The 27,165-nt window shown below is 43.1% G+C and overlaps 1 protein-coding gene across 1 annotated transcript; it reads left to right on the forward strand.

Moving 5' to 3' along the window:
- Window positions 1-823: 823 nt before the first annotated feature.
- xdh (xanthine dehydrogenase) lies at window positions 824-27,131 on the forward strand. The gene is made up of 33 exons (XM_034297396.1): window positions 824-1,205; window positions 3,777-3,834; window positions 8,045-8,141; window positions 8,838-8,946; window positions 9,743-9,869; window positions 10,153-10,214; window positions 11,024-11,116; window positions 12,829-12,921; window positions 13,164-13,308; window positions 13,464-13,556; window positions 13,662-13,813; window positions 14,147-14,240; window positions 15,212-15,321; window positions 15,437-15,784; window positions 15,920-16,006; window positions 16,797-16,966; window positions 17,288-17,414; window positions 18,247-18,466; window positions 18,654-18,778; window positions 20,294-20,427; window positions 20,659-20,746; window positions 21,159-21,245; window positions 21,782-21,973; window positions 22,619-22,764; window positions 22,958-23,039; window positions 23,395-23,490; window positions 23,586-23,714; window positions 24,365-24,439; window positions 24,628-24,680; window positions 24,979-25,093; window positions 25,258-25,512; window positions 25,663-25,830; window positions 25,929-27,131. The coding sequence occupies exons 1-33, from the start codon at window positions 1,104-1,106 to the stop codon at window positions 25,977-25,979; spliced, it is 4,083 nt and encodes a 1,360-aa protein (XP_034153287.1). The 5' UTR covers window positions 824-1,103; the 3' UTR covers window positions 25,980-27,131.
- The last annotated feature ends 34 nt before the right edge of the window (window positions 27,132-27,165 follow it).

The raw sequence follows: 27,165 nt of genomic DNA on the forward strand, positions 1-27,165 counted from the left end.
GAGCCTGTATCAAACCCACAAACTCTGATACTTAAGATACTGAACTAGGCCAGCTTTACTGTTTCTTCAGTTAGCAGCGCCATGACAACAAAGGTGCTATATGCGGACTCGGGGGAGGATGGGCTACAATCTACGCTATTGCATTTTAATATCATTATAAAAAATGATATTTTGGAAAAACAAAAAAAATATACTAAATATTTGATTGATACATTGAAAAGTGTGGATTGTAGTTCACCTTTACCTGATCAAGAACCCATACTTTTTGTTGTCCAAAATGAGTTGATTTTGACGGGCGAATATGAATTTCCACTTAATGTCCATTATAAAACTAACTTTACCTCGCTTAACATAATCGCAAAAGGGTTTGGTAATGATCCATTTACAGTCATAAACTTGGATTAGCAAGCACACGGTGCCACACAGGTTGGATTGTTGCTGATTATGGGGCTGTACGGCTATGTAGAAAATCAATGAAAAATGCACCCGTTAACTGCTACAGTAGTAATTTACAATATTAACAATGTCTAAAATCAATTTGGGGTGCACTTTACTCACATATTTCACTAATACTGTATATTACATTTATTTCATTTATTTATGTATTTTATAAATATTCAACAAATTAACATGTGTGTATTAAAATATATAATTTTTGTGTATCTGTCAGGAAGACAAACTGCACTATTTACCATGCGTGAACATTGTATGCTAATCCGTAATCAATAACATGCTATCATGTGTCGGTCTGTATGTCTGCCTTCATTTTACAGTGACACATGACATCGCCATGGTTTTACTGAGCATCATCCGGTATTATCCTCATACTCAGTCCTTTTATAATGCGTATGTGATCACAAGCATCGGAGTCTGTACATAAGGACGAAGAGGTATCACGCCAGTGAGGTTGTTGAACTTTCGAAGGGTTAGAGCAAAAGGCGAGTGTGAGACTAAGAGAGAGAGATTCAGGGAAAGAGACAGAAAGCGAAAGGAATAGACTGAGAGAAATTGTGAAATCAACTCTGAGAGAAACTGAGAGTAAAACAATCCAGCGACGCAGTAGCCTTTATACAGGACAGCAGCGCAACAGACATCCCGCAAGAATGGCAAACCTGACTGAAAAAATACTACTACCTCACAGAGATGATCTGAACGATCCCTATATGATTGGAGATGAACTTGTTTTCTTTGTCAATGGAAAAAAGGTAAAATTCCCACTGTCATCAAGTGCACTCAACTAATTGTTTATCACAATGCTACCAATGAATGTTGGTGGTTGATTATTTCTAGAAGGCTGACACGGTTTTATTTCTATGCATTTCATAATTTGGCCCTATAGCTTATTTAGGGTATGTATAGATCTTATATGTAATCTGTAACAGTTAAAGTTCCTTGACATTATTTTCAGTAATGCGACTTTTGTAATGTAATATTATTAAATTACTTTCCTAATAAAAGGAATTAAAAGAAGATGACAAGGAATATTGCCTATTCATCTACATACATTTCAGAATAAATATTAGTTTATGAGTTTAAATAGCTGGCCATTAACAGATTCATGGGTTAAGTATGTTTCCAACCAAATCTATGTAATATGTTCTAGGGTATATCTTTTTTACATTAAGATCTCAAATCTTGTCAGATTTCCTGTTATTCCAATTTACTAAATACTGCTTGATCTTCAAGTAACTTGACAAAAATAATGTTTTGATTGGAAATGTTGTTTTATCTGATCAAAACCCAAAATGTATAGCCGATTATGTTTTTCTTGTCATAATCATCATAATCATAGAAGACTCATTCTTTCAAAACATTGTTGGAAAGAAATGCTGCAACACCCAAACTGCATGGGACTGTTCCCTTGTGGGCTGTGTTTCAAACTGTTGCAAGAGCAAGGAAATGTCAACATTCACTGCACAAAAGTAACCTGCGATAAGGGCTATTTCTTTTTCAAAGTGCAAGACTAAAAACAATAAAACAGTGGTTTACACCAGCATTTGTAGGTTATAGTCAATCTTGCCAGAGCACGTGGAATGATGTGGTCTACTTGTATACAGCAAAGGGTGATCAGATCAAAAACATGCCATGGCCTGTCTGGATTAAGCCTCATCATCACTATACTACATTCCTATTTCTTCATTTATAGCCCCGTTTCCAAAACATTTGGGATGGTGTGTAAATGTTAAGAAAATCAGAATGCAACGATGTGCAAATCATTTAAATAGAACATAGTACAAAGACAACATACTGTATCAGATGTTGAAGCTGACGCATTTTATTGTTTGTTAAAAAATATTGGCCTACTCTGACAGCAGCTCCTTTCAAAAAAGGTTTGGACAGGGGCAACAAAAGACAGAAAAAGTTGTGCAATGCAACAAGAAAACCTGGTGGAACATCTCACAACTAATTTGGTTAATTGGCAACAGGCCAGTAACATGATTGGGTATTAACAGATCATTCCAGAGAGGATGGGTCTGTCAGAAGTAAAGATGGGGAGGGGTTCACCACTCTGTGAAAGACTGTGCAGGCAAATAGTGCAACAATTTAAGTAAATTGCAAAGAGTTTGGGGATCTCATCTTCTACGGTACACAATATCATTAAACGATTCAGAGAATCTGGAGAAATCTCTGTATACAAGGGACAAAGCCGAAAACCAATACTGGATGGCCGTGACCTTCAGGCCATCAGGCAGCACTGCATTAAAAACAGTCATGATGCTGTAGTGGACATCACTGCATGGACTCAGGAACACTTGCATCCAAAAATGCAAGTTAAAACTATCATGCAAAGACAAATCCATATAGAAACAAGATCCAGACCTGTCACCCATTAAAAACATCTGGCGCAGTATGAAAGGAAAAATACTATAAAGGAGATCCCCTGAAATGTTGAAATCAAGTAAGAATGAGAATACATTTAACTTTCAAAACTACAGCAATTGGTCTCCTCAGTTCCCAAAGTTTTACGGAGTATTGTTAAAAGAAGAAGTGATGCAACACAGTGGTAAACATTCCCCTGTCCCAACTTTTTCGAAACATGTTGCTGGCATCAAATTTAAAATGGGCACGTATTTTTCCAAAAACAATTTAGTCAGCATTTTTGACATGTTCTCTTTGCACTATTTGCAATTAAATATATGGATATATGATTTGCACATCATTGCAATTCTGTTTTTATTAGCATTTTCCGTAGCGTCCCAACTTTTTTGGAAACATGGTTATACATTATATCCTATATTACCTTTTGCATCTTCATCCCATTATGTTGGAGGCATTGTGAGGTTACAGCTAAAGACATGCTGTAGCCAGTAGCCACCCAAACAAGTCCTTTTTGAAAAAATATATTTTAAAGCTACCAGATATAGCCTATTAGTGTTTTGACAAAGGAACATATGAGGTAGTTTGCTTAACAGTATGTTATATGGATTGGCTATTTAGCCAGCAGTCTGGAAATGCACACCTGCCTTTGTGCTCCAATGCTGATCATTGGTTGATAATTCCGCCACTTTAGGCTTAAAAAACAATGTTTTTGAGTCAGTCGTGTATTGGGTAACTGCAGGCCTACGTACCAATCTAAATCAATCCTACAAGGTGTTGTGATTATTTATCACACACACACCCGTTACAGAGTTCGAAATAAATATGAAATGACTGTGTTTTGAAACAAACCAAATTAACCGCTGGTGATTCAACACATGACCGCTGGTTGTTGTCTGTTCACGTGTTCTTCCCTGAGCCAATAAATAGCGTTTCTGAACTGTGTGTTGCCTCCACAGATCACGGAGAGACAGGCCGAGCCAGAGGTGACTTTGCTGACATACCTAAGGAGGAAGTGTATCTTTCAATACCACATGCATTCGTGCACAGACCTGATTTATTAAATAAATCACTGCACATGATGAATAATTCCCTCAACCAGTTTTCTGTCCGTGCACGTGTTTGTTTGTGTAATCAGTCATTCTCTCTAGGTTTTTATGATGGCAGAACTTTGGACTGTTTAATGTTGTTTCTCAGACAGTAGAGACAATATTTGTCAATGTTCCACAAAGTACGTAGAAAAGAGTGAAATATTACCATCATGAATGTTCTGTCAGTCCGGGGAGGGAGGGAAAGGCTTTGGGTGAAGCTCCGTTGAAGCCGTGACAGATCTTGGCTTTTGGGGGATGGGGCACCTGACTTACAAAGAAAACCCTGAGAGTAAACCACAACTAATATTGCTCAATTTAAGTCATTGCTTCGAATACGAGTCCTGTGTCAAATTAGTCTTTATTCTTGGGTTTGAAAACACTCCTTGGTAACCATTTACATGTTTGCTTTACTGGGTAAATTAGAAAGTGGGAAAGAGTGATCTGAAACAGCACTGGGCTAGATTTTAACCTATGCTGTAGTTGTATATGTGCACCAAAGGCAGAAGTTTAGACTCCTAGACCATCCATAGGTCAATTTGAAGCTCTAGATTCCTACACCATCTGTAGGTCAATTTGAAGCTCTAGATTCCTACACCATCTGTAGGTCAATTTGAAGCTCTAGATTCCTAGATGATACGTAGGTCGATTTGAAGTAGCTTGAGTAACTCAGGTATTCTAGGAAACAGAGAATTTTTACTTACCTGTCTCTAATTTTAGTGCTTTTAATAATGATAATAATAATCTATGTATTGGAATTACTATTGAAAATCTATTGTGAATCCTGAAAATCGAGAGAGGCAATGAAGTGAGGTTAATATCGTATGGTTTTGACTCAACAGTTTGCCCTGTACTTTATTACCAAAAGTAGATGGATATTTGTGTTTTTAAGCTTAATACTACTGCCGCTGTAGGACAGATTCAAGCACTTCGCTCAGTGAGGGGTATGTTTATAGCTCTGGAAAAAATTAAGAGACCAATACAAAATTATCAGTTTCTCCCAAAATTACTCCCAAATTGTAAATTAAAATATTGTCATTTAGAGCATTTATTTGTAGAAAATAACAACTGGTCAAAATGACCAAAAACATATGCCGTGTTATCAGACCTCAATGTAAAAATTCAAGTAGCTCGGCTTTGTTCGATGGCTTCTGACCATTCATCCTTGAACAAATTCCAGAGGTTTTCAATGGGGTTCAGATCTGGAGATTGGGCTGGCCATGACAGGGTCTTGATCTGGTGGTCCTCCATCTACACCTTGATTGACCTGGCTGTGTGGCATGGAGCCACACAGCCAGGTCCCGCTGGAAAAGCCAATTCTCAGAGTTGGGGAACATTGTCAGAGCCGAAGGAAGCAGGTGTTCTTCCCGGATAACCTTGTACTTGGCTTGATTCATGTGTCCTTCACAAAGACAAATCTGCCTGATTTCACAGTGGTTGTGAGACACTGTGGCTTGTAGGCCTCTCCAGGTCTCGGTCTAACCATTAGACAACAAGGTGTTGGGCAAAGCTGAAAATGTGACTCATCAGAGAAGATGACCTACGGTCTAATCCTAATGGTCTTTTGCAAACTTCAGCCGGGCTCATCTTTGCCTCTCATTGATGAAAGGCTTTTTTCTAGCTTTGCACGATTTCAGCCCTGCCCCTAGGAGCCTGTTTCGAACCGTCCTCGCCGTGCACTTCACCCCAGCTGCGGTTTGCCCTTCCTTTTTGTAGGTCACTTGATGTCATCCTACGGTTGTTGAGTGACATTCGAATGAGTTGACGTCATCTCGGTCAGTGGACAGTCGTTTTCGACCTCTGCCAGTCTGTAGCTTTGTTGTCCCCAATGTCTGTTGCTTGACCTTGTTCTAATGAACTACCGTCTTTGAAATTTTCAGGATGGAAGCAACCTGATGCTCACTGTTTCCCTCTGCCAGTAAAGCCAGAATTTAACCCTTCTTTTCCTCACTCAAACCTTTTCTTGTCAACTTTTTGGTCATGCAGAATAGTTATTTATTTATTCACATTTCCTTTGAGGTACTACCTTTACTGTTTTTGCCATCCAACTGGTCCTATTGCAAGAGGATAGTGATAACCACAGCAGTGGTTTTTATACTTTTCTTTGTTAAATTAGATTTGATTCAGGTAATCACCTAATCAGTACCTCATTAAGTAAAATGAGGTGTGACTGTGTTGGAATTATACAGACAATGGAATGGAATGCCTGCGATACATGTAGAGATGCTGATTTTTGAAAAATTAGGAGTGATCTCTTAATTTTTTCCAGAGCTGTGTATATATATGCATATGTGCAACCTCCCTTTGCCTAGATAACAGCTACGAGACATGTACAATGTTTGATGAGGTGGTAGAACACATGGGAAGCGATGTCAGACTATCCCTCCGTAGACTCTCCAGATCCATCAGAGTCCCTGGTCCACTTGTGGACTCTCCTCTTCAGCTCATCCCGCAGGTTTTCAATGGAATGGTCAGTAAATCATTTTCGCATGGATTTGGTCATGAAATCACTTTTGTTGGTCCCTTGGCACTGTGCTTACGATTGTTTTCCTGTTGTGTGATCTAAAAATGACACAGTTGTAGCCTCCTGGCAGAGGCAGACAGCTTTTGGCATAAAGTCTCTTTGTACTTCATGAAGTCCATTTTGCCATGAATCAAGGTTCACCGTGTCTTTGGAAGTAAAACAGCCCCACAAAATAGATACAACACCATACTTCACAGAGGGTGTCAGGTTATTTTCTGTGTGATCGTGGCTCTTTTTATGCCAAACCCGCCTCTGGTGTTTGTGGCCAAAAAGCTCAATTTGTGTCTCATGGACAGTGGTGCACAGTGGTGCCCTTGTTCTAGAGAGACAATAAAATAATGTATTACTTTAAAACCTGTTGTAATTCTGCCGTGTTTTTCTCTAAAACAAGATTGATGAACTGATAAAATCTAATTTGCAAGCAAAAAATCCTTCAGTTTCCTCCAAGTGATTCTAATATTTTTGCTAAAACAGATAGTTTGGAAACAGGTCTTTATGTCCGGTTTATATCAGATCTATATTTCTAGTTTCTGTCCCATTTGTGTTTTTATTTTTTAAATGTTCTCGATAGGCAATAGCCTACAAATCTTTCTGTGGCAATAGCCAAGACCATAGACACGGACAATTATCAGATGGATATTAGAAATTGATCTTTAGCGCCACCTGTGAAGTACGTGACATTGAGACACAGGTGTGGTCCATAACACAGGTGTGGTCCCAATGTACTATATCCAAGTGTCTATGCTTCATCATTTCATGATCCACAGTATCAAAAGCCTTTAGCCGATGACCAGTGGTGCCCCTGTTCTAGAGAGCCAATTGTTAATGAACTAAGTAACACTTTTCAGTTACCCATTCCATTAACAATTAACACTCTGTTTAGAAGTGCCAGCTAAATGACGTACTGTACACGTAAACGCATATATAACTGTCTGTATGTAGCCGCGCTGTATGTAGTCACCAACTCTAGCCGGCTTGTAAACACACGTGAACATCATGACATGGCTAGTTGAACTCTTCGTTGACACCAGGCTAAACTGACAATCAAATTCAAAATGAAAGACAGCAAGTCTTGCGAGTGGAACAGCGTTCCGCGGTGTCATGCCTTAGTACAGTGCTGTTGGTTGTTACTTTGCTTCTAGGCCGAAAGGCTGAATAGCTTTGTTGTACGGTGAATAGCTTTGTTGTACGGTGAATTGCTCTGTTGTGGGCTGAATTGTTGTCCAAACAAATCCACAAACACTCTTGTGTTCCAAAGATCTGTGGAGTCTTCCTGAGGTATTTATTAGTTTGCAGTTCCAGCTGTTTGATCCTGACCTTAACACTATTAATTGTCTAACCTTGCCCCTAACACGAGGCAACACAGCCTCACAGTGAATTTGTGCAAAAACGTAGAAAATGTAACGATTTTAAGGGAGACCTGATGTGTGCAAAAAGTCCAGTCGTCCCCACCCACCTTAAGCAAATAGTGTCATGATATCCTTTTGCCAGGTAATCATACCTCATAGTTAATATTTAATTTCGAATGTCTGTCCTCCTTGCTTCCCCCTGTCATCCCTCTCTCACACACATAGCATTCTGTCCAGTCCTCTTGGTCCTTGACACTTTGTCCCAGTGGGTTTGACAGGTACAAAGCTGGGCTGTGCCGAGGGAGGATGTGGGGCCTGCACTGTGATGATCTCCAAATACCACCCCCACCTGGGACGGCTGGTGTATCCTTTACTCACACAGCAGTGTGTGTTTGTGTGCACATTTCATGAACCTGGTTTGAGGCCAAAGACCCAAGTAAAACAAAGAAAACATGATGTTGTGGGAGTTGGGTTAGGCGTCAGTTCATGGGTAGGTGTTAGGGTGCATTTCAGATTTGGATTAGGTTCACAATCAAGTTTAGGGTTCGGTATATGGGAAAAGAGGACATTGAATGGGAATGTTTTCTGTCCCTGCATGAATGGAGATCCTTGGAATGTGTGTATATGTGTGTATATGTGTGTATACATGTGTGTATACGTGTATATGTGTGTGTGTGTTTATGTGTGTATATGTGTTTGTGTGTTTATGTGTGTATATGTGTGTGTGTATACGTGTATATGTGTGTGTATGTATATGTGTGTGTGTGTGTGTGTTTATGTGTATGTGTGTGTGTGTGTGTATATGTGTGTATATGTGTGTGTTTATGTGTGTATATGTGTGTGTGTGTGTGTGTGTGTTTGTGTAAATATGTGTGTATATATGTGTGTGTGTGTGTGTGTGTGTGTGTATATATGTGTGTGTGTGTGTAAAAATGTGTGTATGTGTGTGTGTGTGTGTGTGTGTGTGTGTAAATATGTGTGTATATGTGTGTGTGTGTGTGTGTGTGTAAATATGTGTGTATATGTGTGTGTGTGTGTGTGTATACCTTAACATTCCAGTCACCACTCGGTGAACTCTTGCCTGGCTCCTGTGTGTTCTCTTCACCACTGTGCCGTCACCACGGTGGAAGGCATCGGCAGCGTGGCCGGAAAACTGCACCCAGTACAGGTCAGAACACACTCACACACACACACACACACATACACACAAACACACAGATACACACAGATACACACACACACACACACACACACACACACATTCACACTCACACACATACACACACACAAACACACAGACACACACACATACACACAAACACACAGACACACAAACAAACATACACACAAACACACACACATTCACACAGACACACAAACACACACACACAGACAAACATACAGACACACAAACACACAGACACACAAACATACAAACACACACACACACACATACAAACACACACACACACAGAAACACACACACATTCAAACAAACACACAGAAACACACACACACACACACACATTCAAACAAACACACAGAAACACACACACACAAACATACAAACACACACACAAACACACACACACATTCAAACAAACACACAGAAACACACACACACACACATACAAACAAACACGCACAGAAACACACGTACAAACACACCCACACAAACACACCCACACAAACACAAACGCACACACAAACACACACCCAAACACACAGAAACACACACAAACGCACACAAACACACACCCAAATGCACCCAAACGTAAACACACATACATGTGCACTTCCATTTACCTAGGATACTCCTCTTATCACTTTGATGATAATAATATTCATCTATAATGGTCTATCTGTGTCTGTCTGTATCTCTGTCTGTATCTCTGTCTGTTTCTCCGTCTGTTTCTCTGTCTGTTTCTCCGTCTGTATATCTCTCTGTCTGTCTCTGTGTTCAGGAGCGTATTGCTATGTCACATGGGTCTCAGTGTGGGTTTTGTACCCCAGGTATCGTCATGTCTATGTACGCTCTGCTAAGGAACAATCCCACACCGCGAATGGTTGACATAGAGGAGGCCTTCCAAGGTAACACAGACACACACCAACACACACAAGGGACATTTACAGTCAGATTTATTGGCTTGCAAAATGTCTGTAGCTTTCCCAAATGCTCAAGATATCCGGGTTGGGAGTGAAATATGCAAGAAATCAGCTTGGAATCCATAAGCCAGGATTCATGGGAAACCTGGACAATTCTACAGATGGTCTTCTTCATGGCAAAACACAACCCAGTGTTTTGTATGTATTTCTAGTGAATGGAACAGCAAGTCAGTGACATGGTTTTATGTTTGGACTGTTGTCTCCATAGGAAACCTATGTCGCTGTACAGGTTACCGACCGATTCTGGAGGGGTACAAGACCTTCACAACTGTAAGACTCCACACACACTCACACCCACACACACACACTCACACACAAACACACACACAAACTCATGCACACTCGCACGCGCACCCACACAAACACACACACACACACACACTCACGCACACACACATGCCCACATGCAATCATGCGCGCACACACACACACTCACTATGGCAGGTGAAAAGGGACTTTAATAAGCTTAATAAATGTCCTAACGTGAAAACCACTGCGTATGCGACTGTGTATACGTGCATACGTGTATGCACCCATGGATACGGGTTCCTATACCCGTATACGCGACGCCTCAGAATACACGTTCAGTTGTCTGTCATAGACGACCTACTCAGACGACTGAACCCAGACGACGTGTATACGCATGTAGATATTATCCCGTACAGTAGAGGGCGCAGTAACTCTGGGTTCTCAGGGCTAGTGCGCCCTCTGCTGTATAGAATAATATCTATACGTGTATACACATCATTTATATAGCTTATTAAAATCCCTTTTCACCTGCCATACACTCACACACACACACACACACTCACACATTTACTTTGCTATCTAAATTGGGACCCCAAAGTATACAGCACTTATAAAGTTGTAAACCTTACCCTGAACCTTGAACCCAGTAACCTAACAAATATGCCCAAACTTAACCTAACCCTAATGCCTAACCCTAAACCTAACTGGTAATATTTTACCCTAATTCTAAGTTACCCCAAGGATTCCTGAGTTTACTTATGGGAACATGTTTTTTTGTCTCTACAAGGATAGAGATTCCTAAAATGTGTGTGTTTGTCCACACACCACAGGAAGGTGGGTGTTGTGGTGGCAGGGTGAATGGAAATGGCTGCTGTATGTCAAAGGGAGACCAAAACAATGGATACATCGATGACCATGTCAACGTAAGTATAATCAATCAGTGTGTGGTAGACAGTAGTCAGTGAGAGTTTGGAACAATCAATCAGTGTGTGGTAGACAGTAGTCAGTGAGTGTTTGGAACAATCAATCAGTGTGTGGTAGACAGTAGTCAGTGAGAGTTTGGAACAATCAATCAGTGTGTGGTAGACAGTAGTCAGTGAGTGTTTGGAACAATCAATCAGTGTGAGGTAGACATTAGTCAGTGAGTGTTTGGTACAATCAATCAGTGTGAGGTAGACAGTAGTCAGTGAGTGTTTGGTACAATCAATCAGTGTGTGGTAGACAGTAGTCAGTGAGTGTTTGGTACAATCAATCAGTGTGTGGTAGACAGTAGTCAGTGAGTGTTTGGAACAATCAATCAGTGTGTGGTAGACAGTAGTCAGTGAGTGTTTGGTACAATCAATCAGTGTGTGGTAGAGAGTAGTCAGTGAGTGTTTGGTACAATCAATCAGTGTGAGGTAGACAGTACTTAGTGAGTGTTTGGAACAATCAATCAGTGTGTGGTAGACAGTAGTCAGTGAGTGTTTGGTACAATCAATCAGTGTGTGGTAGACAGTAGTCAGTGAGTGTTTGGAACAATCAATCAGTGTGAGGTAGACAGTAGTTAGTGAGTGTTTGGAACAATCAATCAGTGTGTGGTAGACAGTAGTCAGTGAGTGTTTGGTACAATCAATCAGTGTGTGGTAGACAGTAGTCAGTGAGTGTTTGGTACAATCAATCAGTGTGAGGTAGACAGTAGTCAGTGAGTCAGCATTGTGTCTAATATCTATATTTTTGGAAAAGGTTTTATTGGGGTGTATATGTTTACCCATTTTTGCAGCCATGTTATTCATCTTACCTTCTGATCGAATTTCATCGAAAGCTAATCTTGTGGATAGAACAAAACCAAGAAAGACTAAAATGGAAATGTAGGACATTTTACGAAAATTCTGGCATTTTGTTGGTCATTCAAACTGAATGAAAATGTGATTTACCGTGGTTTATCATTTAAGTTCCACATATAAGCCATTTTTGCGGCATACTAAAGTTATTTACTGTTCTTACAGATAGGAATGGTGATATTAAAGAACACCCAATGCAATTGTTAATAGAGGATCAAACTTCACTTAAAGAATTCTTGAATGAAATGGATTAGTCATGCCGATATCACACATTATTCATGCCGATATCACACATTAGTCATGCCGATATCACACATTAGTCATGCCGATATCACACATTAGTCATGCCGATATCACACATTAGTCATGCCGATATCACACATTAGTCATGCCGATATCACACATTAGTCATGCCGATATCACACATTAGTCATGCCGATATCACACATTAGTCATGCCGATATCACACATTAGTCATGCCGATAGAAAGCATGATGGCTAGCCAGTCACATGAGGGATCTAGAGCTTGTGATTCAGCACACTTTGCCTCTGAATTAAAATATTCTAGTGGTATGGGACCACTAGAATAAAGTTGAAAAGGAACGTTTTGAGTGAGGAACAGAAGCGTTCAATTTGCAGTGGTCTTTTAATTTTAACCCTTCTGTTTCTCACTCAAAATCTTCCTTTTCAACTTTTTTGGAAAGGAAAGAAAAATGTTTTTTTTTTATTATTATTTCGGAGCTGTATATTACATAATATGGAGTATAATTAGTTAGTGTAGATTCCAGGTTAATGTTTTAACGGTATGTTGTCAGGGGAACATATTGCTGCCAGCTCCTCTATACAACCCTGCTGACTTCCAGCCCTTGGACCCAACACAGGAGATTATATTCCCTCCCGAGCTGATGGTAAACACATAGACACACACACACACAGACACACACACAGACAGTAAGGCTCCAACTGTTGTGTGTTGGGGAAAAGTCAAATGACCTGTCTTGTATATTTTCTGATGACCTCCACTTTTCCTCTCTCTCCATCCCTCTGTCTTTTTCTGTCTGTCTCAATCTCTTGTCTCTCTTCTTCCCTCTCTGTGTCTCTCGGTTTTTGTTGCCTCGCTGTTTCTCTCCACACTGTCATTTCTCTCTAGTCCCTGGTTAAAACTCAGTCCCCCACACGGCTGAGTTTCATGGGGGAGAGAGTTCTGTGGCTCCAGCCAGCATCTCTAGATGAACTCCTGGACTTGAAGGCACGCTATCCCAACGCCAAGCTTGTAGTCGGAAACACGGAAGTTGGTGAGACCTGTAGTTACCTAGAAACGAGGGGTTTCCAGGCAACTACAAAGGGAAAGATTGACAACCCTTATTCCCAAAAAGAAACAAAGAATGTTCACAAAAGTTTGCAGGTAGTCATTTCTGATTGATGTTTGGTCCCGACTGGTGTTTTCCAGGTATTGAGATGAAGTTCAAGAACCTGTTGTATCCTGTTATTCTGGCCCCATCCTATATCCCTGAACTCAACACCATAGAACACACTGACCTGGGTAAGGAAGATAAAACATTTTATATGTTTGTTATGGCTGTGCTGTACTGTTGGTGTAGTGTTTGGAGCGTCGTGCTCCCTGACAGTCCTGGGTGATGTGTTGTAGGTATAGTGTTTGGAGCGTCGTGCTCCCTGACAGTCCTGGGTGATGTCCTGAAGACAGCGGTGGCTTCTCTACCCACGCACCAGACTGGAGTTCTCATCGCTGTCCTGGAACAACTACGCTGGTTCGCTGGCCTACAGATACGCAACGTGGCTGTATGTATTGCAAACACACACACACACATACAGACACACAGTACACAAACCCATGCAGTAAAATAAGGGAACAAGGGAAACCCTACCAAGTGAGGAGATTTGGCTTCAATATCCTCAGCTTTGACACACTTAAGTTAAGGGAAATAATCAGGGTTAAGGTTACGTTTAGGCATCAAGGGTTAGTTTTAGGAGTTAAGATTACAGTTTTGTTAAGATTAAGCTTAAAGTCAGTTTATTGAAATTGAAGTTAGCATTAGGTAACATCATTTTTGTTTAAGCATCCTAACGTGGTGAGTAATATTTGTGTGTGTGTGTGTGTGTGCTTGTTTCCAGGCGATTGGAGGGAACATCATAACAGCTAGCCCCATCTCTGATCTTAACCCTGTCTTCATGGCCGCTGGCTGCAAGCTCACACTCATGTCCAAAGGTTGTTCATGATCAGTCAATGAAATCTCTTTTATAAAGCCCTTTTTCCATCAGCCTTGGTCACAAAGGGGTTTTGCAGTAACCACCTTGAAACATCGAAGAGCAAAAAACAAGATATTGATGCACAGCAGCCAGGATCTCCCTGATCAATGTGTTGTTCAGCGCCTTCAAGCACTTTCAGCTTCATTTTTGTTTAGTTTAATTATTATTTACTGTCATTTTTATTAAATTCAGTTATCATCTGAATCTCAGCCTCTTTTGTTTCTTCTATTTCATGGTTTGAGTGTACCTTTAGAACCCTTCGAATGGTACCTTTAGAACCCTATGAATGGTACCTTTAGAACCCTACGAATGGTACCTTTAGAACCCTACGAATGGTATTTTTAGAACCCTACGAATGGTACCTTTAGAACCCTAGGAATGGTACCTTTAGAACCCTAGGAATGGTACATTTAGAACCCTACGAATGGTAACTTTAGAACCCTAGGAATGTTACCTTTAGAACCCTACGAATGGTACCTTTAGAACCCTACGAATGGTACCTTTAGAACCCTACGAATGGTACCTTTAGAACCCTATGAATGGTACCTTTTGAACCCTACGAATGGTATTTTTAGAACCCTACGAATGGTACCTTTAGAACCCTAGGAATGGTACCTTTAGAACCCTAGGAATGGTACCTTTAGAACCCTAGGAATGGTACCTTTAGAACCCCACGAAGATTTTTTCATTAGTTATTTAAAAGATGAGGTAGAGCAGGAAACCATCAGTCCTCGGACCTCGTAGGTTAAGAGTTGAGTATCCCTGTCTTAGTCTTCTCTATGCTAACATGTTCTTTTTGTACCTCTACCCACGCTCTCTCTGTCTCTCTCTCAATCTCTCTCATCATCTGTCTTTATCCCTCTTCTCTTTCCCTCTTTTCTGCCTCCCGTTTCCCTTGTTCTTTTTCCCTTTCTCTCCTTGACTTTTTAGCTGGACCGCGTGTGGTTGTTATGGATGAGAACTTCTTCCCAGGTTACAGAAGGACCATTCTGACACCTGAGGAAATTCTTCTGTCCGTCCTCATCCCGTACACCGTAAAGGTAGGTTGAACACTGTACCAACACATAAATGTCACACACACGCACACACATCTGAAGCGTGTGTGTGAGACTGTGCAACGATGCCTGATTGCGTGTCTGTGTGTGTGTTATTTAGAGTCAGTACTTTGCGGCCTATAAGCAGTCCCCTCGTCGTGAAGATGACATCAGCATTGTGACATCAGGAATGAGTGTGACCTTTGCTGAGGGGACTGCCGTCGTCAAGGAAATGGCCCTTAGCTACGGAGGCATGGCCGCCACCACAGTGCTTGCCAAGTACACGGCCAGCGGACTTCTTGGGAAACAGTGGGGGGAGGAGCTTCTTCAAGATGCGTGCGCCTCTTTGGCCAAGGAGATGACCCTTCACCCCTCAGCGCCGGGCGGCATGGTGACCTACAGGCGAGCTCTGACCCTCAGCTTGTTCTACAAGTTCTATCTGACTGTTCAACGGAAACTGGCGGCTGAGGTGAAAAACGCGTGTTGTTACCAAGTGCCTCGGTCTCCATGTGAGCACAGTTGTCCACACCCTCCTCTCCTTCCTTACTCTGACTTACACCTGTCTCTCTGTCTGTCTGTCTCTCTGTCTGTCTGTCTCTCTCAGGGTGTGTGTGTGGAAGTCAGGGCTGACTATGTCAGCGCTACAGAGATCTACCACCAGAACACAGCGTCCAGTGTCCAGATCTTCCAGGTAAGTCTTAACGTCAGTGTTTTCCGGCTTGGTTGTGGGCACCCTGACTGGGGGAGTATTCGAATAACGAAAACTTCAACTTGGCAAAAAGTTGATTGTTCCTCATTTGAATGAGCCTCGTAGTGCCATCACTGAATGAGCCTCGTAGTGCCATCACTGAATGAGCCTCGTAGTGCCATCACTGAATGAGCCTCACTGAATGAGCCTCGTAGTGCCATCACTGAATGAGCCTCGTAGTGCCATCACTGAATGAGCCTCACTGAATGAGCCTCGTAGTGCCATCACTGAATGAGCCTCACTGAATGAGCCTCGTAGTGCCATCACTGAATGAGCCTCACTGAATGAGCCTCGTAGTGCCATCTCTGAATGAGCCTCACTGAATGAGCCTCACTTCGGCTCCCCGGGGGACCCATTTGGGGAGTTCTGCTTGAGGGTGTAGGTGGACAGGTCTGGCCTTCTAGGGGGTTCCATTTCCTGATTCAGCTGATCAGATTGCATTCATCATGTGCTAACATACAACTGGTGGGGATAACATTGATGAAAGTGCTCATGAATGTCAATAGGAAAGAAGAGGTGCCTATATATTGATAAGAAACACATGGAAGATACTGTGTGATGACTAGGAAAGTATGTGTGTGTGTGTGTGTTGTCAGCGTGTGTGTTCTAGTTATTTGAATGTGAGAGTGTGTGCGCGTATCATTCAGTTAACTGTAACAGTATGAAGCAGGCTTGGACAAAAAGATGGTAAGATGGTAAGTTTCTTGGTGTGTGTGTGTGTGTGTCTGACCAGGCAGTCCCAGAGGGTCAGAAGGAGGAAGACGTGGTGGGTCGTCCCATGATGCACCTCTCAGCCATGAAGCAGGCGACGGGGGAGGCGATTTACTGTGACGACATCCCTCTCTACGAGAACGAACTGCACCTGTGTCTGATCACCAGCACCAAGGCCCACGCACGCATTCTGTTAGTAAACCACACACACACAGGAGTGTGACCAGACAAGAGCCATTCATTCTCAATATTGAGTTAAAATGTACAACTCTCATGCCTGTTAAGTAGTCAACAGAATCCCCTTTAATGTTCATCAACGGTCACATATTTTAATTATAAACGGTCATACTGTATCTCCAACTGATGACTGTGGTGCAACTGTGTATAACTGTCTTACATCAGTGTTATAACTGTAATATAACTAAGTTGTAATAGTATTGTACTATGTTGTAACAGTGTTATAACTGTAGTAGTACTATCTTGTAACTGTGTTATAACTGTTTGTGTTTTCAGGTCTATAGACACTTCAGAGGCCGATGTCATGCCAGGGGTTGTGACCTGTGTGTTGGCCAAGGATATACCCGGTAGCAATGTGACAGGACCTGCTTTCTACGACGAGACTGTCCTCGCTGACCACACGGTCAGTCTGTGTGTCAGTCTCTGTCTGTCTGTGTGTCAGTCTCTGTCTCTCTGTGTGTCTGGCTGCGTGTCTGTCAGTTTGTGTGTCAGTCTGTGTCAGTCTCTGTCTGTCTGTGTGTCTGTTAGTCAGTGCGTCTGTCTGTGTGTCTGTTTGCGTGTCAGTCTGTGTGTGTGTGTGTGTGTATGCGTGTCAGTCTGTGTGTGTGTGTGTGTGTGTGTGTATGCATGTCTGTCTGTGTCTGTGTGTCAGTCTGTGTCAGTCTTTCTGACTGTGTCTGTCTTTGTGTCAGTCTGTGTGTGTGTGTCTGTATGCGTGTCTGTCTGTGTGTCTGTCTTTGTGTCAGTCTGTGTCAGTCTTTCTGACTGTGTCTGGTGAAAGCTTAAACTGGGTCAGAATTTCTCAGTCAATCCATAGATGAGAGGACAGAGAAATGGGATGAATAGACAGATATAGATGAATATGAATATACAGGAACTGACAAAGAGAAAGGAACCAGTCAAATCATTATAGAAGGAGGAGACGTTGAGGTACGAAAGAAGACAGGCGGAAGGAGTGATTCATCATGGAAGTTCGATAATCCATTCTCTTCACGTATGACCTCCAGTCACCATTGCTTCCCTAGGCATGTGACGCGCATGAGCCAAAATCCATAGTCATGGTTACGATTCATGTTTGGGTCATTTATGTGTCTGTGTGTGTGTGTTTGTCAATGTGGGTGTCTGGTTTGTGACGTCCTTTGAGGGTGATTGGTGCTGGCACCGTAGTGTGTGTGTTGGCATGTTTGTGCACGTCTGGTGTGTGTGTGTGGCGTTAACATGTCGGCGTGGTCTAGGTGACGTGTGTCGGCCATATCATCGGGGCGGTCGTGGCAGACACCCAGGCTCACGCTAAGAGAGCAGCCAGCGCGGTCAAGGTCTCCTATGAAGACCTCCAGCCTGTCATCATCACCATACAGGACGCCATCACACACCAGTCATTCTACCAGCCCATCAGAACCCTGCAGAGAGGAGACACGAAGCAGGGATTCACGCAGGCGGATCATGTCCTGGAGGGTGTGTGTTTGTGTGGGTGCGTGTGTGTGTGTGTGTTGTGCGGGTGTTTTACCCTACTACATAATATACAATACATACTATGCTTGTCATAAGTAATGGAATATGTCCGTCTTCTGTTTGTGTGTGTTATATCTCCTGTATGTGTGTTATATGTTCCGTGTGTGTGTGTGTGTGTGTGTGCTCCTAGGTGAGATATATATGGGAGGCCAGGAGCACTTCTACCTGGAGACCAATGCCACTGTGGCTGTTCCCAAAGGGGAGGATGGAGAGATGGAGCTGTTCGTGTCAACACAGGCTCCCGCCAAGACACAGGTACACATACATGTCAACACAGTCCCCCAACAAGACACAGGGACACATACATGTCAACACAGTCCCCCAACAAGACACAGGGACACATACATGTCAACACAGTCCCCCAACAAGACACAGGGACACATCCATGTCAACACAGTCCCCCAACAAGACACAGGTACACATACATGTCAACACAGTCCCCCAACAAGACACAGGGACACATACATGTCAACACAGTCCCCCAACAAGACACAGGTACACATACATGTCAACACAGTCCCCCAACAAGACACAGGTACACATACATGTCAACACAGTCCCCCAACAAGACACAGGGACACATCCATGTCAACACAGTCCCCCAACAAGACACAGGGACACATACATGTCAACACAGTCCCCCAACAAGACACAGGGACACATACATGTCAACACAGTCCCCCAACAAGACACAGGTACACATACATGTCAACACAGTCCCCCAACAAGACACAGGGACACATACATGTCAACACAGTCCCCCAACAAGACACAGGGACACATACATGTCAACACAGTCCCCCAACAAGACACAGGGACACATACATGTCAACACAGTCCCCCAACAAGACACAGGGACACATACATGTCAACACAGTCCCCCAACAAGACACAGGGACACATACATGTCAACACAGTCCCCCAACAAGACACAGGGACACATACATGTCAACACAGTCCCCCAACAAGACACAGGGACACATACATGTCAACACAGTCCCCCAACAAGACACAGGGACACATACATGTCAACACAGTCCCCCAACAAGACACAGGGACACATACATGTCAACACAGTCCCCCAACAAGACACAGGGACACATCCATGTCAACACAGTCCCCCAACAAGACACAGGGACACATACATGTCAACACAGTCCCCCAACAAGACACAGGGACACATACATGTCAACACAGTCCCCCAACAAGACACAGGGACACATACATGTCAACACAGTCCCCCAACAAGACACAGGGACACATACATGTCAACACAGTCCCCCAACAAGACACTGGAACACAGGATCACAAACGTGTACACTGATATCTGAGTCATCCTAGCCAAATACAAAATATCCGTTTTAATCTATCCTGATTTATCTTGTTTTGACAAATACACCTAATTAGGTCTTCCTGCGATTGCAATTTGCCATGTTTTTCTTAATAAAAGAATACATCACTGAAAATAACATTTTTAAATGACTAATATATTTTTTTTTAATCCTTCACGTGATCTTAAATGAAGTGACTTCAGTTTTTTGTTTATACCACTCACTCTAATGTATTTCTAAATGATCATATGACGCTTAAACTATTAAAATTAAAAATAGATTGAATGCTTGTTTCCGTTTTAAAGGATCTGACACGCTCCTTGGGTTAAGGCCAGGGACACCGCCGAGGTCTGGCAAGCATTTAGACCACTGAGAAATTAGTGTGTAAAATGGAAAAAGGCTACGTCTGGCTGTTATGTAACTCTTTGCCCCTCCAAAGGCCCTAGTTGCCAAGGCGTTGGGAGTGCCGGCCAACCGAGTGGTGGTCAGAGTGAAGAGGATGGGAGGAGGATTTGGGGGGAAGGAAAGCAGGTCCACCATCTTGTCCACTGTGGTCGCTGTGGCTGCTCACAAGTAGGATAACACATACACACGCACACATACATACACACACGCACACACATACATACAAATACACACACAGACACATACATACACACCCACCACATACACATATACACACATACACACATACATACACATACATCCACACCACATATATACGCACCCATACATCCAAACACAGACCCAAACATCCTTTTTTTACTTGTGCTGAATCTGTGAGGGTTTGTGTGTGTGTGTCAGGTTAAAACGACCTGTGAGGTGTATGTTGGACAGAGATGAAGATATGCTGGTGACAGGAGGAAGACACCCATTCTACGGACAATACAAGGTGGAACATACATGCATTCACACATACGTTAATATTAAAGACACATTTCAGCAGTGGTGAGTGGAAACATAACCAACTCTGTTACTGTAGTCGCTAGTGTTTGAAATGCTAGCATTGCAAATCTGTGTCTTTTTTTGTCTCTGTGTGTCTCTGTGTGTCTCTGTTTGTCTCTGTGTGTCTCTGTGTGTCTCTGTGTGTCTCTGTTTGTCTCTGTGTGTCTCTGTGTGTCTCTGTTTGTCTCTGTGTGTCTCTGTTTGTCTCTGTGTGTCTCTGTGTGTCTCTGTTTGTCTGTGTGTGTCTCTGTTTGTCTCTGTGTGTCCCTGCGTGTCTCTGTGTGTCTCTGTTTGTCTCTGTGTGTCCCTGCGTGTCTCTGTGTGTCTCTGCGTGTCTCTGTTTGTCTCTGTGTGTCCAGGTGGGCTATATGAAGTCAGGTAAAGTGGTGGCTCTGAAGGTGACCTTCTACAGCAATGCGGGGAACTCCATGGACCTGTCTTTCTCAGTGAGTGTATACCTGCTGACAGACACACACACACACACACAGACATAAACACGCACTCATTTATTTGAATAATGCTGACACTCGTACCTACAGGGACTTACATACATTACTGACAGGGTTCATTGAGGACCTGAGGTAACATTCTACCAGGTGGGAGGAGATACATGATGGGCCAATAGAAAGTTGGGGATGAATAAAGTTGTTATGATGTCATGAGGTCAGTCGTGACACCGGGGTTGAAACCAGTTTAATGTTTGAAAAACGTCCCCACCAGACACAAAGTCCACGTCGCTTTCAGCAGCACTTCACACACACACACACTCTTTTTTTTTTGTTTGCTCCATGATTCAGTGTGTGTTATTTCATATTCTACAATGTGCAAAATAGTCAAACTAAAGAAATAAGTTGAATGAGTAGGTGTGTCCAAACTCTAGATTGGTAATGTATGTGTATATATATATACACAGACACAGTATATAAATGAGCTATATTTTCTCTGCAGTTGAAACAAAGTGGTTCCTGTGTGGGTGTTCTAGATCATGGAGCGTGCATTGTTCCACATGGAGAACTCTTACAACATTGCTAATGTTTGGGGGCGTGGTTACCCGTGTAAGACAAACCTGCCATCCAACACGGCGTTCCGGGGCTTCGGTGGACCCCAGGGCATGCTGGTCGCTGAGAGCTGGATCAACGACGTGGCCCAGAGCCTCGGGCTGCCCACTGAACAGGTCCGTAAACCCAGGAAGCACCCTGGCATCCAGTGGGAGCACGTGTTGACCCCGGCACAACAAATGTGACCGTCTGCCCTTTGACCCTGACCTTTTAGTTTTGGCCATTCTGAAACTTTACTGTCGACTTTTTACGGTTAAACCGTTTTACAATTTAAATTAATTTGACAGACATGGACAGATAACTGATTATTTGTTAGCATTGCTTTTCGGTCTGTGTCCCAAATCAAAGGCAGTTAAACAATAGTGTCTGTGTCCCAAATCAAAGGCAGTTAAACAATAGTGTCTGTGTCCCAAATCAAAGGCAGTTAAACAATAGTGACTGTGTCCCAAATCAAAGGCAGTTAAACAATAGTGACTGTGTCCCAAATCAAAGGCAGTTAAACAATAGTGACTGTGTCCCAAATCAAAGGCAGTTAAACAATAGTGCCCCCTTCAGTATGCATATCAGTGTTGATGGAAACCTAACATGGACTTTGGGATGTAGAGCAGAAAAACCAATAATCATGTCAGGAATACCCTGTTCTACAGATATTGTCTCAGAAACAAGAATTCAATGAGCTCCAGTGTTTCATCTGTCTTTTGATATGGGCCTCAAGTTGGTGTGCATGTACTGTATCCGTGTGTGCGTGCGTGCGTGTGTAGGTGCGTCGTCTGAATCTGTACAAGCAGGGAGACACGACTCCGTACAGCCAGATCCTGGAACACATCACTCTGGACCGCTGCTGGGATGAATGTCTGGAGACAGCCCATTACAAACAGCGCCGGGCCGCCGTGGACCAGTACAACAGGTGGACACATTCACACTGAAGATCCACTTTAACATTACCATAATAAAATGTCATTATTTGCCAACCAACCCCCCGAGGGTTGTGAGAGTGAAGCAGCCTTGGGGAGTTGACATGACGGGCTGATAAGACTAATGCATGGATCAGTCAATCAATCAGTGATGTGAAGGTTAAGTGTGTGTGTGTGTGTGTTCAGGAACCATCGCTGGACCAAGAGAGGGCTGGCCATTGTTCCTACCAAGTTTGGCATTAGCTTCACCGCTCTCTTCCTCAACCAGGTCTGTGCTGTGTGGGTGTGGCTGGTGTACCAGTTTTTCTAAACTTGGGAGGACCAGATGTCCTTGTATAGTAACTAAATCAGGATTAGTGTGGACATTTTGTCACTCCTAACGTGTATGGATGTTTTTTGGAGGGCTTGGGGTTAAGGTTAATGTTAGGGTTTAAATTATATTTAGGGTTAGAATTAAGATTAGGGTTAAATTAGGCAATAATTTAGGTTTAGGGTTTAAACAAAATAGGGTTATGATGGAAATACATTTTGTTCACAGAAATTTCCTCACAAGTATAGTAAAACAAGTATGGTGTGTGTTTTGTGTGTGTGTGTGTGTATGTATGTGTGTGTGTGTGTGTCAGGCGGCGGCGTTGGTTCATATCTACACTGACGGCTCAGTGCTGCTGACACATGGTGGAACTGAGATGGGACAGGGCCTTCACACCAAGATGGTGCAGGTAGGAACCAACAACACGCCAAGGAACTAACACAGTAACATATCAACACACGTACACACCAACAAACTGGTGTGTGTGTGTGTGTGTGTGTGTAGGTGGCCAGTAGGTGCTTGGACATCCCCACCAGTAAGATCCACATCACGGAGACCAGCACCAGTACAGTACCCAACACCAGTCCCACCGCTGCCTCCGCCTCCTCAGACCTCAACGGAGCCGCTGTCCAGGTGAGACACCAACTACAGACACAACAGACACAATACAGACACAACAGACACACTACAGACACACAGACACCACAGACAGAACAGACACACTACACTGTCCAGGTGAGACACCAACTACAGACACACAGACACACTACACTGTCCAGGTGAGGCACCAACTACAGACACAACAGACACAATACAGACACAACAGACACACTACAGACACAAGGCACACTACAGACACACAGACACAACAGACAGAACAGACACACTACACTGTCCAGGTGAGACACCAACTACAGACACACAGACACACTACACTGTCCAGGTGAGACACCAACTACAGACACACAGACACAACAGACAGAACAGACACTACACTGTCCAGGTGAGACACCAACTACACATACACACACAACAGACACATTACACGCACACAAACATAGAACAGACACAACAGACCCACTACAGACACATTACAGACACACTACATACACAACGAGCACACTACAGACACAACAGACACAACAGACACACTACAGACACAACAGACACACTACAGACACAACAGACATACGAATATACTCGGCAGCCACGTACAGTAACATTTTCCCCATCCAATCTTCGAATGTCTTCCGTTCTTGTTGTCTCTTTTTGGTTCCGTCTAGATTGCCTGTGAAATCCTCCTGCAGCGTCTAGAACCTTACAAAACCAGTAACCCTAAAGGAAGCTGGGAGGACTGGGTCAGTACATGTTAATATCCAATAACACATGGTCTTATTTCTGAGTGGGTAGTTGCATTGCTCTTCTTGTCAAACAGCATGTGTTTTGATGCACTTGTTGTGTGTTTTCCATGAAATACTTTCTGGTTTTCTGGTCCTGAAAGCGTTAGAAGCAGTGCCCCTTTAAGTGCTTTCTGTGTGTTTTCCAGGTGAAATCTGCCTACTTTGACCGAGTCAGTCTGTCTGCCAATGGATTCTACAAGTACATCACCTAAAACTCAGAGAATACAATATTCACCAAACAATGTTTTTATATTCACTAAAACAGTATTTTCATATTTAAATGGTTTAAAAAATAAATCAACAATTAAAGGTTTTGTTTGTATAGTACCATAGTTGACTGCTAGCTAGCTAGGCTATAATGTGGCTAAGTGCAATGCTATGCACAGTGTTGCTAATCCACTCCTAGGACGACAACATCCTGACATCATTCTTAACCCTGACCCTAATCTTACACTCGTGGCTCACCTGATGCCACTGTTTCGTCGCGCGTTTCTCAGAACTCCGGATCTGGGTTACGACTTTGAGACCAACGCGGGTCGTGCTTTCAACTACTTCACCTACGGCGTGGCCTGCTCTGAGGTAGAGATCGACTGTCTGACCGGCAGCAACACGGTGAGGGGACCCACATGGCTCAGTGGTTGTGTGTGTGTGTGTGTGTGTGTTTGGTTCGCATATTTCATGCACAGTCTAGAAATCTTACAACTTTTATCTAGTTTTGCCTTGATAATACACTCAACCCCCCCGCCCGGTCCCTCCATCCCTCTCCGTGTGTCCAGAACCTCCACACGACCATCGTCATGGATGTGGGGAACAGCCTGAACCCGGCCCTGGACATTGGGCAGGTGGAGGGGGGCTTCATTCAGGGTGTCGGCCTTTTCACTCTGGAGGAGCTGAAGTATTCTCCTCAGGGTTACCTGTTCACACGAGGGCCGGGCATGTACAAGATCCCTGCCTTCGGGGACATCCCCACTGACCTCACTGTGTCTCTGCTCCGCGATGCGCCAAACCAAAAAGCCATCTTCTCCTCCAAGGTAGGGGACTCTGATTGTGAAGGAAAAGAAGTCTTGTTTAGAAAGATGTCCTCTATTTCTATTCTTGTGAGCTCTGTTTGTTAACCCTTAACGCGCCTGTCTCCTTCCCTGTCTCTGTCCCTCTATCAATGTCTCTCTCTGCTTCTCTAGGCAGTAGGTGAACCTCCTCTTTTCCTGGCAGCCTCTGTGTTCTTCGCCATCAAAGACGCCATCACTGCCGCCAGGGCGGAGTCAGGCCTCAGTGGGCCCTTTCGATTGGACAGCCCAGCCACACCCGAGAGGATACGGAATGCTTGCGAGGACCGCTTCACCAAAATGGTGTGTGGAGCGCATGCGCGCGCGCGCGCTGGTCTAACAGTCTAACCGGCTTTAAGCGATGTGATAAACACTGACTTATTGTTGTTGGTTTGCCCCAGTGTCCCCCAGCTCTGCCAGGCACCTTCACACCATGGGCTGTGACCGTCTGACATGGAGAGAGAGAAGAGAGGAAGAGAGAGAAGAGAGGAAGAGAGAGCGGAAGATCTGATGCGACTGGGAGCGAGTTAACGAAGGGAGATTAGAGGAGAGCAAGCAGAAGGGTAGAAGGATCTGTTTAAAACTGGGTCCAGTGCGTTCCTTTGTCCCAGTCTAATCACCAGCAGTTGTTGGGAATGTTGCCAGAATCCTGATCCAAATCAGTTTGGAATGTTGCCAGAATCAATCCTCCAGTCAGTTTGGAATGTTGCCAGAATCAATCCTCCAGTCAGTTTGGAATGGAGCCATAATCAGTCTTCCAGTCAGTTTGGAATGGAGCCATAATCAATATTCCAGTCAGTTTGGAATGGAGCCATAATCAGTCTTCCAGTCAGTTTGGAATGGAGCCATAATCAATATTCCAGTCAGTTTGGAATGGAGCCATAATCCTCGAATCAGTTTTGAATAGAGCCATAATCCTCCAATCAGTTTTGAATAGAGCCATAATCCTCCAATCAGTTTTGAATGGAGCCATAATCCTCCAATCGGTTTTGAATGGAACAGTCCTTGATTCCTAATGTCTTTCCCATCCCTCCTTCTAAAAACACACCAGGTGATAACCTTAGCATTCTCAGATGAAGAGAGAAGAACGTGGTAGCCTTGATCTGCTCTAATCTGTAATCTCAGGTCAATATGGCGGATGCCTGTTAAGAATCTGCTTTGCCATGTCCACATTTTGTAAATCAGAGCACATGAAGCAAAGGAGGACACCTTGAAACCTCAGACCATTTGCACTTTGACCCAGGAAACAGTCCTGCTTCCACCATAGCCACATTGGGGCATCCTGGGATACAGGACAGGTGGCATCATATTCTGATTGGAGGAAATGGTTGCTTAGACTGAACTGTCATATTACAATCCACATGCATATAATACATATGCCCTATAGCCAATTCACTGTCCATAATTATGCCTAATGGTTAAGTAAACATATTGTATTTTTTATCTAAATTAATAATATAATTATACCATGTTGTTACTAACAATAATGCCATTTGACCAAATTATAATGATGAGTGATAGTTCATTGGAAATATCCAGATAACTGAGGAATCTGTATCTGAGATTTTAGTTTTTAATAAAATATCTCCATCTGGTGGCCAGTAGTGGTCGGTGCTTCGGTTGATTTTATTCCTCAAT

This window comes from Esox lucius, chromosome 15 (genome assembly GCF_011004845.1).
Source record: "Esox lucius isolate fEsoLuc1 chromosome 15, fEsoLuc1.pri, whole genome shotgun sequence".
Classification (NCBI taxonomy): Eukaryota; Metazoa; Chordata; class Actinopteri; order Esociformes; family Esocidae; genus Esox; species Esox lucius.